Raw genomic sequence first — 12,394 nt, forward strand, 5'->3', positions numbered from 1 at the left:
AAAAAAAAAAAAAAAAAAGATTTAACACATTCCTAGCCACAAAAATTTGAACAAGTCATTCTGAATCTTAAACTCTGTCTTCTCATGGGTTCAATCAGAAGAGTATCACTCATTTCATAGGTCTGATCAAAAGGTAACAGTTAACTTCAGAAGAGATTGACTGAAATTGGTCAAAGCACCAAATATCATGTATCACAACAATTTGTAATAATTAAGAAATTTGAAGAATGTTATGTTCTTATACTTTGTCTCCTAGATTCACTTTTGTGCAAAACATACATATAAAATATGAATAGATGAAGCATTCATTTAATTTCCTGGCTGCTTTGCTGCAAAACCCTTATTTGGGAAACCACACATTTACCCATTCCTTCCCGTCCAATACTAACTTTGTTAACTAGAAGTTTACCACAGTTTCCAGTCACACCTTCACTCAGTGGCTCATCAGTTCACAGCAGCCTGCTGCTCTTCCTGCCAAAGGCTGAAGTAAAGGATGCCTGGATAACCCTCGACCCCTAAGGGAAGATGGCCTGAAGTATTCTCTCAGGAGGAGAAACCTCACCTAGCCAGGCTCCCAGTTACACACTTATTGGTTCTAATGACTAATCTTTAGGCCACTGAGCAATACTGAATTTCCTGGCTCTTACAGTAAAAACTAAAAAGGGCAATGACTCTTGTATGAGATTTCCTGTTCCACTAACTATCCCACAATTTGTCTTTTCTGTCTATAAAAGCTATTCTAATCCTCCGGATTTAAAGTCCTCTATATTGTCCCAACTGGGCCTCCAGGAGTCAATCAAACCATCCTTCCTCCAATTTCTAAGTAACCAAATGTGAGGCCCATCTCAGTAAATGAAAGTAAATGTGATAAAATAATGGTTATTTCAAATGGCTAATTGGGCTCTGTGCCACAAAGAAATAAAGCTATTCACAGGCTGGAAGGGAAAAATCATTGTTAAATACTGATCCATAATGAAGAATTTTGATTCTTAAATCAGTGCTCTCTCCACTCTATCCCACGAGTTCAAAGAAATAGGGCAGGTAAAGGCTACATATTTTGAGCAATGGTTCTCAAACTTTATTGTTCATCATCTGGGAAATCTGCTCAGGCAGACTAAGCTCACTCTCTAATCATTCGTTTATTTTATTGTTGGGAGTCTGGCTACATACTTCCACTTGAATAAACTTTTGTCACAGATGTACACACTAAGACAATGTCTTAACATCTTAAAAGTGAACCAGAGACATAACTCCTTGGAATAAATACTCTTCATCCAGGCTTTGATATCTTTTATTGGAACAAAATTTCAGCAACAAGTAGTTTTTATTTACAGAATTCAGTGTGTAAAAGACTGTTCAATCCTCTTGGGCCCAAGTGAGGGTATCATTAAGCCTTCTTATGTATTTTCCTAAGTTTAGTTTGTATACAAAAGAAAATGTGCTTCACGTTCATAAAAATCCCAATACTGTAAATGCGAAACAAACCTACCCTTACCCACTCCTCAGTTAAATATATAAACAGTTCAAAAACGTACATTTAGATTGGCTTAATCTTGAAATGTAATCCAATAAGACTGAAAACTAAACATTTCAGGTCCTGTACCAAATAATAAAATACTCGTAGGCCTTCAGGATCCCTAGAATTTAAAAAGGCAAAAGTTAAGTTTTTGCTCCTAGAACGAACAACATAATTTTCTTAGTTCCTGAGACAAAACTAAACTAAACTAAAACCCTGAAACAATTAAATTAAAGGAATTCAGAAGGAAAGAATTTGCTGACTACAAAAATGAACATACTAAGCAATTAACATCTCTATCCACTCTGTAATGAAAAAAACTATAAATATTGTTTGCTGCTATTCCTGTTCATATTTTCTTTCTTTCCTTGTAATATACACATGTATGCCTCATTTTTAAAAAAAAAAGGATAAAGCTGATTAAATTATAAAGATTGGGGGGAGGGAAATCAATACTCATAATTCTATGCTACTGACCTCTGGGAGTAAGGATAATATTTTGATGTGTTTCTCTATTATTTTCCCCATACCAGTAACCACTCCTGGTGCTCCTTTCACTTTTTTTGACATTAAAAATAATTTTGTAATTATTTTAATTAGAAATCCTCTCCTTTTTATCATTTGGATATATTTTCAATTATAAATAATGCTTCAATGAACATCTTTACGCTTAATAAAACTTTTCCAATATTTGAGATTATCTGCCTAGCACAGATTGCCAGAAACAAAATTACTAGGTCAAAAATGAATGCAAAATGTTAAAAGTTTTTGATACATATTATCAAATTACTTTCCCAAAACTCTGTACAATTTATATTCCCACCATCATGGTACGGATGTCTTACCCTCACCTACTGTGGGAAAGTAAATGAATAAAAAAGAATTGATAGTTTAATAGCATTTGGTTGGTCTTTATGAACATGGTCTTTTGTGTCCAATAGTTATTATGCATCCCTTCCTTCCTCCTATTCACTAACAAATATTCATAAAGCACCTATTCTGTCAGATACTATGCTAGTTTTGGAGACACAGCAAGATTCTCATGGAGTGTACACTCAAAATAGTAAGGCAGACACGTAAGTTATTACAGTTTAGTATGACAGGAAAAAGCAAGAGCGCGTGGTGCAGTGAATTAGTATGGCTCCTGTAGCCATGGTCTTTGTGACTCCCACCAGAAGACCAGGTAGAACTATATAAATGTGAAGTGTCTGTGGTCTACCAAGGGGATAGGACAGCTTATTAGTAACGTAAATAAGGTATATGGCACCCTTGTGGGGGTGTTATTGTTGTTATTGCTATGTACCGTCGAGTCGGACCCGACTCATAGTGACCCTCCTTGGGTTTCCTAGGCAGTATCACTATGGAAGTAGATTGCCCCATCTTTCTTCTGAGGAGTGGCTGGTGGGTTTGAATTGCCAGCCTTCTGGTTAGCAGTCATGTGCCTTAGGCACGATGCTACCAGAGCTCCCTCTTGTGGGGGTGGGACCATGGAAATAAGGTGTATGGAACCCTAACGTGGGGACTGGTCAGTTTTGTCATTCCTCTAGGCTTAAAACGAGCCCACCTAGAGGCAGAAGGGGCAAATTTCACTGCTATCAAGAGAGAAGAGTGGAGGTGGAGGAGAGTGCATCCTTGGACCTGACATCCCTACGCTGGACCTCCTTGGCAGAGAGACCAGCAAAGAGACAGCAGTAGCAAAGGCAGCAGAACCAAGAGACTGACACAAGACAGACTGGTGGGCTTGTCGGCCCACGGAGTGAGAATGCTGAATGCCTGTGGGCAGAAGACTTACTGGCAGAGGGGGGTGCACTTAGATGCACCTATCGGCAGAGATAAGAGTTTTCTAACACTTGTCCAAGCAGGGCAGAGGCCAGGACATGAGGCCAAGTGCCAAAGAGAAGCATGACTATAGGCATGGCAGAGGAGAGACTATCCTGATTGAAGAACTGTATCTTGAGCACTCCTGAACCTAAAATGTGACCTGTTACTTTTCTAATAAACTCCATAATCATGAGTATTGTCTGTGAGTTCTATGTGGCTACTGCAACGAATTATCGAACCCAGCAGAGAAGTAGAGAGTGCCATGGAAGGAGGGTTAGCGTCAAAATTGGTAAAAAGTTGGAGTGGGGGAAACATGCCTGGCTTCCATCTCATAGGAATCAGCCTTGGGCTGCTGATGGTGATTCTGTCTCCCCCTCATGAAAGTCAGAGGAGGTCAGAGGAGATTGCTGCCCCCATACCCATTTTACAGAGCACTACGGGGATATTTTGAGGTGAGGAAGGAGGAGGAAACAGCTAGAGGCAGAAAGAAGACGTTTTTAAACAAAGTTCATGAATGGTAAGTGCTACAAATGCTCAAAGGAGAAACAGAACTTGGGAAGACACAGGTAGCTAAAGGCATACTTCAGGTCACTGGACATTTTCCATTTCTTTCAAGTATTGAACACAAGAAGGAATTCTATGAGATGGGGCTAACAAGGTACTATAATTCAGTAACGATTTCTTTTCTTTAAATTTTCTAACACTGAATCCAGATTTTTATACAAAAAAAAATTTAACATTATTATATATAGTTATTGAATTAAAATTTTTTTAGTAATCAGTGAAATAAATATGGTTAGATTCTTTAGCAGACAAAATAGCAATACTTTAATAGTATACAAATCAGCTATAGCTACATAACTGATTGGATATCACTGAAGTAATCTCAGCAAACAATCTGGCCATAGTCCAAAAATGATTGTCTCTAATAAATTATATCAATTTTGTAAAAATGCCTACCATACTTACTTTGACTGGTTTACATCAATAAGGGAACCAATTTTTGATGTGGTAAAAGAAATGTGTTCATCTCCAATTACAATTTCAAGCTCCTGAAAAAAATAAAATAGACCAAGGAATGTAATTAATATAAAAATCCATCTCAGAAATATCCTGCATCTTTGCTAAATTTTGGCTGCAAGTTTTCTAACAGTAATTAGGAAAAATAAGAAACTTGATCTGTAATACATGGAACTATGTCCTGAAAACAGAAACTCTGAAGCACAATGCTGTAATATATATATATATATATATATATATATATATAATGAAACTATTATTAAAATAATAAATATAACCATATTTCCATTTCCAGCAGGCTATATAAGTAAGTTATCAATACTACCATTTTAGTATCTAATATGTGTCATACTTTATTGGTAGGGACTTTATAAACATTCTTTGTAATCCCTAAAATAAACTAAAAAAAAAACCCAAACTCACTGCCGAGTCGATTCCACTCATAATGACCTCTCCTTGGGTTTCCCAGGCAGGATCTCTATGGAAGTAAATTGCCCAACCTTCCTTCCGAGGAGTGGCTGGTGGGTTTGAACTGCCAGCCTTCTGGTTAGCAGACAAAATAGCCTTAGGCACTATGCCACCAGAGCTCCTGATCCCTAAAATAAGGTAGGCTTTATCAGCCTCATTTTACAAATGTGAAATCCAAGACTCATAAAATAAAAAAAAAGAGTTGTTGAGATTTACAACCCCTCAATGATAATGCTAATACCTGAACACATACCCTTCACTCTTGACTTCACAAAACAATTAAAACTAAGAACTAGTAAAAAATACAACATAACATAGATATTCCTACTGTGCCATAATCATTATGTTTTTTTTGTTTATCTGCAAAATTGAAATCATTAAGAGGCTACATCTATAATGAGTTTTCAAGTTATATTGACAAATAGAGGCCATTAAGGATAGTCTAAATTATGCACAAGAGACCATATTATGCACAGTGTGCTATGCACAGCAAATGGAGAACTAATCAAGGTTTTCAAACAATGACATAATGATACTACATTTTTGGAGCATGCTCAATCCTCCCCACTAATCAAAATACATAAACACATCATCAAGTAAAGAGATGATGCACTAGATTCTCCTTGAAACTAAAAGATACGAAAGTGTGCTGCTGCAGTTGTTGTTTTTAGTCCTTATGAGCATAAAACAACCTCAAGTCTAAATTTACTTTTTAAAAATGCTTATAGTGTATTAAATAAATACATTAACTATTACCTTTGCTTTCCTAAATAATGTTTCTTTAAAGAGAAGAGTTAAGTTACTGCTACAGAGTGTCAGCATCTGTTAGATTTCTCCACATTTTCTTCTAGTCAAAGGTGATATAAGGTATTATCCTCAAGAACAGACAAAAGTGTAATTAAATATTTCTTCCTTCCAGGGGTCGTATCTCATTTCTCCAAGAGTTGAAAAGACCCAATTCTGAAACCAAACTGTCTTTCTACAGAATGAAATTAGGCCTTCAGAGTTCTTCAGAAGCCTTTGAGAAACATCAATTATTCTGAAGGGAATATGAGAGGCAAAGAACAAAGAAACCAATCAAATTCTTCTCTGGGACATGAGAAAGCAAGTAAGAATTCTAAACTTACAGAATTTGGAGAAAGTGAACTTTATATAGTCAATTAAAATCCAGAAGTTTCGAACTGACAGTACTTGTACTTATTTTTAATAAAGGCAGTTAACATACAATAGAAATCATTCATAATAGTATGAAAATAACCTAATTTTGAAGGGTTGGCTATGGTGATGACTATCCAGAAAGATGTCTAAATTTAGAACTATGCATTGACTTCTTTATTACTCAGATGTATCCCAAAAAATGAAGTGAAATGAAATAAAATTCAAAAATATTTATGAGGTGCCTAAACTAACTTCACTGCCATCAAGTTGGATCCGACTCATAGTGACCCCTCCTTGGGTTTCCGAGGCGGTATCACTACGGAAGTAGATTGCTCAACCTTCCTTCCGAGGAGTGACTGGTGGGTTTGAACCCCCAGCCTTCTGGTTAGCAGTCAAATGCCTTAGGCACTATGCTACCAGAGCTCCTATGAGGTGCATAGTAAGAGTAAAATCAAGACTCAATAAAGACTCACGCTAAATAAATAGGGTGAAAACATAACAACTACATTAACAATTTTTAATATTTTTCTATTTAAAGAATTATTAAACACAAACCTGTCGGCCAACCCTGTCAGGGGGAGGCCACAAAGCATCATCTTCTTTTGTAATTTCACTGTCGTCAATAATTCTCTTCAGTTCTTCCATTACACTCTTGTGTACATAAGCCTGAAAATAGTTATAATAAAAATTTCATGCTTGCCTATTTCTTCCACAACTCAGAAAAAAATGATAAAAAGGAGTTATAAACCCTGAATATTCAAATACAATACTCTCACTGCCATCAAGTTGGATCCGACTCATAGTGAGTGACCCCTCTTTGCGTTCCAAGGTGGTATCAGTACAGAAGTAGAGAGACCAATCTTCCTTCTGAGGAGTGGCTGGTGGATTTGAACTGCCAGCCTTCTGGTTAGCAGTCAAATGCCTTAGGTACTACACCACCAAAGCTCCCTCAAATACAATACTATAGAAAAATTTAATTCTGATTCCAAAAGTATGAGAATCATTCATACTTATTTTTCTTCACTCTCTAGCCTTTTCCTATAACATGTATTTTTCCCTCTTCTCATCACTAGCCCATTTACTACATTATATTCCATCTTTGAAACATAGACTATTATACATTTGAGAGTAGTAAATGGTGATAATGCAAAATCTAGGACATAAAGAGAGACAAATACCAAGCACCCATCAGTTAAGTGGTCTGAACTTTTCTGTACTTAATTTTGAGTTTTGAATTTAAAATGTGTACTATTTTTAAATCATGGTCATTAATTAGTTTTTAAAAGATAAAAATATAAAAGAAATTAGATGGCATGTTTAAATGTGAGACTACAATCTAATATATTCAGATAGCTTCTTTTGTTGTTACATATGCTACAATTCTAATTTAAATTGAATAACTTTTCATTCTGTAAGCTGGCTTCTTTACAATGGTCTTAGATGTACTTTTGCAAATTCAACATACATGAGGAAAATCGGCTAAATGTAAGAAAAAAAAAAAACTTACCTCTTTTCTGATCATGACATCATTTTTATAATTGCTGTTGTTGGCATATCTAAGCTTTCCTGTAGGGAGTGCAAAAAAATTCAATCTATAACAGCAAAAACTGCTAAAAAATACATGACACTATAAGCAATTTTAAAATTATATTAATTAATATTTCCTCCCTCCTAGTATAAAATCATGGCAACCCCATTTGTGTCGGGGTTGAACTATACGCCATAGTTTTCAATGGCTGATATTTTGGAAACAGATTGCTAGGCGTTTCTTCCAAGATGCTACTGGGTGAACTCAAATCCAATCTTTCAGTTAGCAGCCCAATGCTGTTGCCATGAAATAAGGTGGCATAATGTAAATAACATGAGATAGGTTAGAATCAGCTTGAAGGTAAATGCTAACCAGTAGTTTAAGATCAATGTTGTTGTTATTGTTATGCGCCGTTGAGGGGGACCTACTCATAAGGACCCCTCCTTGGGTTTCTGAGGCAGTATCACTACGGAAGCAGATTGTCCCATCTTCCTTCTGAGGAGTGGCCGGTGGGTTCGAACCACTAGCCTTAAGATCACTGTTGTTGTTACGTGCCGTAGAGTCAGCCCTGACTCATAGCGACCCCTCCTTGGGTTTCCAAGGCAGTATCACTACAGAAGTAGGACTGCCCAACCTTCCTTCCGAGGAGTGGCTGGTGGGTTTGAACCACCAGCCTTCTGGTTAGCAGTCAAGTGCCTTAGCACTGTTAGGACATACCAAAACCAAACCAAACTCACTGCTGTTGAGTCAGATCCGACTCACAGCAACCCCTCTTTGGGTTTCTGAGGCGGGATCACTACAGAAGTAGATTGCCCAATCTTCCTTACGAGGGGTAGCTGGTGGATTTGAACTGCTAGCTTTCTGGTTAGCAGTCAAATGCCTTAGGCATATGCCATCAAAGCATAGACACTCAATAAATACTTGATGCTAAGTTGGCTGAAGCTAGTCAAAATATTTTTAATACTTCATGCCTATACTATATAATGGGAGGGTCATTTTTAAGGCCCATTTTCTTAAACTGTGTCATGAACTAGAAAAGATATCTAAAAGACAAACATTTCTTTCTAAGTTTGTTATATGTCTGTATTGATACTAAATGCTTTACCTAGAACATCTACTCTAATCTGTTAAAAACACCTGAAAGAAATTTTATTATCCTTAACCATTAGTAACAAAACAGAATTAAGTAACTTGCCCAGGATCATACAGGATTCATGTCTACTTTCTCCCAATACTCATGTTTTCCACAACTGCAAAATGTTTTAAGTATTTCCCTTTAAATTAATGTGCATGATTACAACAATACTGAGGAGTTCCAGTGTGCTGTGGTTAAGGCATTGGGCTGCTAACCAAAAAGTTGGCAGTTCAAACCCACCAGCAGCTCCACAGAAGATAGATGAGGTGGTCTGCTTCCGTAAAGATTTACAGTCTTTGAAACCCTATGGGAGTCGCTATGAGTTGAAATCAATTCAATGGCTGTGGATTTGGTTTTTGGTTTTTACAGCAATATAAATGTTTTAGTATTGTGACTAGTAAGCATACAAACTATGTTCTGGTTCTACATAAAAGCCAGTTAGCTGATTTATTTTTAATTTTAAACAACCACGACTTTTGTAGTCTCTGACACATGGTTTTCCTCATGGCCAGTCAGCTGTCCAGGTATAGAGCACTGTGGTCCTATCCCTCTAAAACAACAGGGTACTGCATATTACAACAAGTTTTGTTTTTTGGGGGAGAAGGGCTAGTGAGGCGTACCCTTTAGGAATCGTCTTTGTGACTCATTACAGACAAACCTCATTTAGTGCACTTCGCTTTATTGTGCCTTGCAGTTATTTTGTCTCTCCCATCACCACCAGAAAGTTTGTGGCAAGTCTGTCAGCCCCATTTTTCCAATAGCATGTGTCTCTGTATCACATTTGATAATTCTCACAATATTTCAAACTTTTTCATAATGCTATTGCATACATAATAGATACAGTTTAAAGTAAAGATAACTTTTACATGCACTGGAAACCAATGGCATAGTGCCTAAGGGTCTGACTGCTAACCAGAAGACTGGTGGTTCAAACCCACCAGCCACTCCTCAGAGGAAGACTGGGCAATCTACTTCTGTAGTGATACTACCTGGGAAACCAAGGAGGGGTCGCTATGAGTCAGAAACAACTCGACGGCAGTGAGTTTGGTTTTTGTTTTTTTGGGAAACCAAAAAAGTTGTGTGACTCACTTTATTGAAATATTTGCTTTATTGCAGTGGTCTGGAACCAAACCTGCAATATCTCTGAGATATGCTTGTATTATTAATGAAAGTATGTGGTATAGTGTGGTAGTAGATAAATGGATAAGAACCACTTGTGCTGGCATAAAATTAACTACCCTGATAATATCAAGGTAGTTAATTTATATGACTGGCTAAAAGTGTTATGAACAAACTGAATGTTCACTGGTGAAGAGAATGAAAATATCTTAAGAAAAGCACAGATGAAGAATCCAAGTCTATTTTAGCTCCTTAATCAAATTTAGAATAGACCATGGCAAGGATAAGTGTAAACCAGGTGATTTAGCCTTCTAAATAATTGCAGAGCTGTAATTATCTTGATTTCTGCCTGAAATGCCTGATACTCTTCCCCTTTCCTAGTATGTCATCATTCCTCTAATTTTTCTTTCATGCTCTTATAGTTTTTGTCCAAAGCATAAACATAGCACTTAATATCCACAATACTTTGTGGTAAGTTTCATGTCTGTGTCTTCCACCCAGACATAAACTATTGGAGGGAAATTAAAGAACCTTACCCATTACTGTACCCTTGATTTTTTATTTACCATATTCCCAGCACATATGCATTCAAAAAATAAAATCTACCTAGTTGAACTGCCCTAATTGCAGGTGGGGAGCTCTGGTAGCCTAGTGCTGAAGGCACCTGACTGCTAACCAGAAGGCTGGCGATTCAAACCCACCAGCCACTTTGAAGGAAAGTTGAGCAATCTACTTCCCTAGTGATGCCGCCTCGGAAACCCAAGGAGGGGTCTCTGTGAGTCGGGGGTCCGACTCCATGGCACATAACAGCAACAACAACAATTGCAAGTGGATAAAGTTCAATCTCTAGAGTCTTAGCTGTCAAAAGACAGAATCTGCTACACATTGTATGGACTGAGGCAGTTTCACCTTGCCCTTTGCTCATGCTCCTCTCCCAGTACACCTGCCTTTTCTCTTCAAAGGACCTGAAATACCTATTCCTACTTCAAGATTTCGCTCAAGTGTCACCTTCTCTAGGAAGATTTCTCTGATTCTTTGTGTTGAATTAACCATTCCCCCTTTTGTATTCCTAATGCATACCGTGATGTTGTTGCTGTTGTTGTTATGTGCCATCGAGTTGGCCCCGACTAATAGCGACCCCTCCTTGGATTTCCATGGCAGTATCACTACTTAAGTAGATTGCCCAACCTTCCTTTCGAGGAGTGGCTGGCAATTGTATTTAAACACCCAAAACACATCACCACGCTCATTTGTTTACACGTCAGGCTAACCCCGAACCTGTCTCATTCGTCTTTCTGGACCTGCTACCTTACATACACTGCATGGGGCGGGGGGAATGAATGGATAGTCCGAAAATTATCGGTCACCGGAAGATTTTTAAGCATACATTGGTCCACTGCTTAGTGGAGGTGTTGTTAAAAATGTTCACATATCAAGTCGTTACAGGTGGCCTTAAGATGCCTTCCGGTGCACTAATTTCGGGATGCTGATTACCAGAGGTTCAACTTTTTTTCAGTATGTGACAGAATTAGCCTTACTGAATTAATTAATACACACCAATCAATTGTCACAAAACTAATTTAGGCCTCCTAGATTCTTAAGCTATTTGTTTTGGCTCAGGCAGTAGCCTCAGGTCCCAAGGTACACTTTCAGGCCCAGCAAGGTTCTCTTGCTGCACCCCACCTCCCCTATTCTTCAAGGGCTCTCCGCCTTACCTCCCTTTTCCCATCACCCCGCAAGAGGCCTCTCCACTGCTTACCGTCTGGTCGAAACTCGAACTCCAGGAACTCATGTCCAAACTTGCCCTTGTGCCCAACATAATAGCGCAAGTAGAAATCGCTGGCCATAGCCATTTTTGCGCCTGGTGAGACCAGCCAACGTGCCGCCCGGCGCTTGGTATTGACGTCAGGCAGACCAGGATAAACGCGTCACTGCGGGCAGGAAAGACTCTTACGCCTCTGCCTCCCCGCTTCCCCGCTTTCCCGCTTCCCCGCGGAAAACTTGGTAGGAGAGTAACGATGACGAGAACTTTGTTTTCCGAGGATCCGAAGCATATTAACATAAAAATAAGTAGATCTATTGTATTAACAGAGGACAAAAGTGTGAAAACATAATATCACTTTGGTATGAGCTTAGAACTAAGATTTACAAGTCGATTTTAATTTTCGTGTATCAAATTATCATGGAGGACTCCTTGGTTATGCAAACAGTAACACCGAAAGTTGGAGATTCGAGTCCACCCAGAAATGCTTTGAGAGAAAGGCCTGGAGATTTATTTATTTGAAATTCAGCCATTGAAAACTCTGTGTGGTTCTATAGGGACTTCTATACGGAGTCTCAAGAGTCAGAATCAACTCCAGGGAAACTGGTAAATCTCAGTAACAATCCTGTAAGGTGGGTGTGGCTTTTTTTCCCTTTAATTTGTGAGATGTGTAAAGATAAAACCCAGAATCCAAATGGGAGAGCCATAATACATCAGTTTTTCCTGCTTAATTTCTAACATGTATCTTTCCTCTTTGGACAATGATTACTAGCATCAGACAGTTGTTGTTGTTATGTGCCGACCAGTTGGCCCGATTCATAACGACCTCCTTGGGTTTCCTAGGCAGTATCACTATGGAGCCTTCTG

At 38.2% G+C, this 12,394-nt stretch overlaps 1 protein-coding gene across 1 annotated transcript; it reads right to left on the minus strand.

The window, feature by feature from the left end:
- Positions 1-1,537: 1,537 nt before the first annotated feature.
- Positions 1,538-11,618, minus strand: LOC103212223 (mago homolog B, exon junction complex subunit). Its single transcript, XM_007958227.2, has 5 exons — positions 11,525-11,618; positions 7,491-7,549; positions 6,539-6,649; positions 4,307-4,389; positions 1,538-1,637 (listed from the first exon to the last, which is right to left on the minus strand). Exons 1-5 carry the CDS (start codon positions 11,616-11,618, stop codon positions 1,538-1,540), a joined length of 447 nt encoding a protein of 148 aa, XP_007956418.1.
- Between the last annotated feature and the right edge of the window lie 776 nt (positions 11,619-12,394).

This window comes from Orycteropus afer, unplaced genomic scaffold (genome assembly GCF_000298275.1).
Source record: "Orycteropus afer afer isolate SDZICR_OR568_19922 unplaced genomic scaffold, OryAfe1.0 scaffold00887, whole genome shotgun sequence".
Classification (NCBI taxonomy): Eukaryota; Metazoa; Chordata; class Mammalia; order Tubulidentata; family Orycteropodidae; genus Orycteropus; species Orycteropus afer.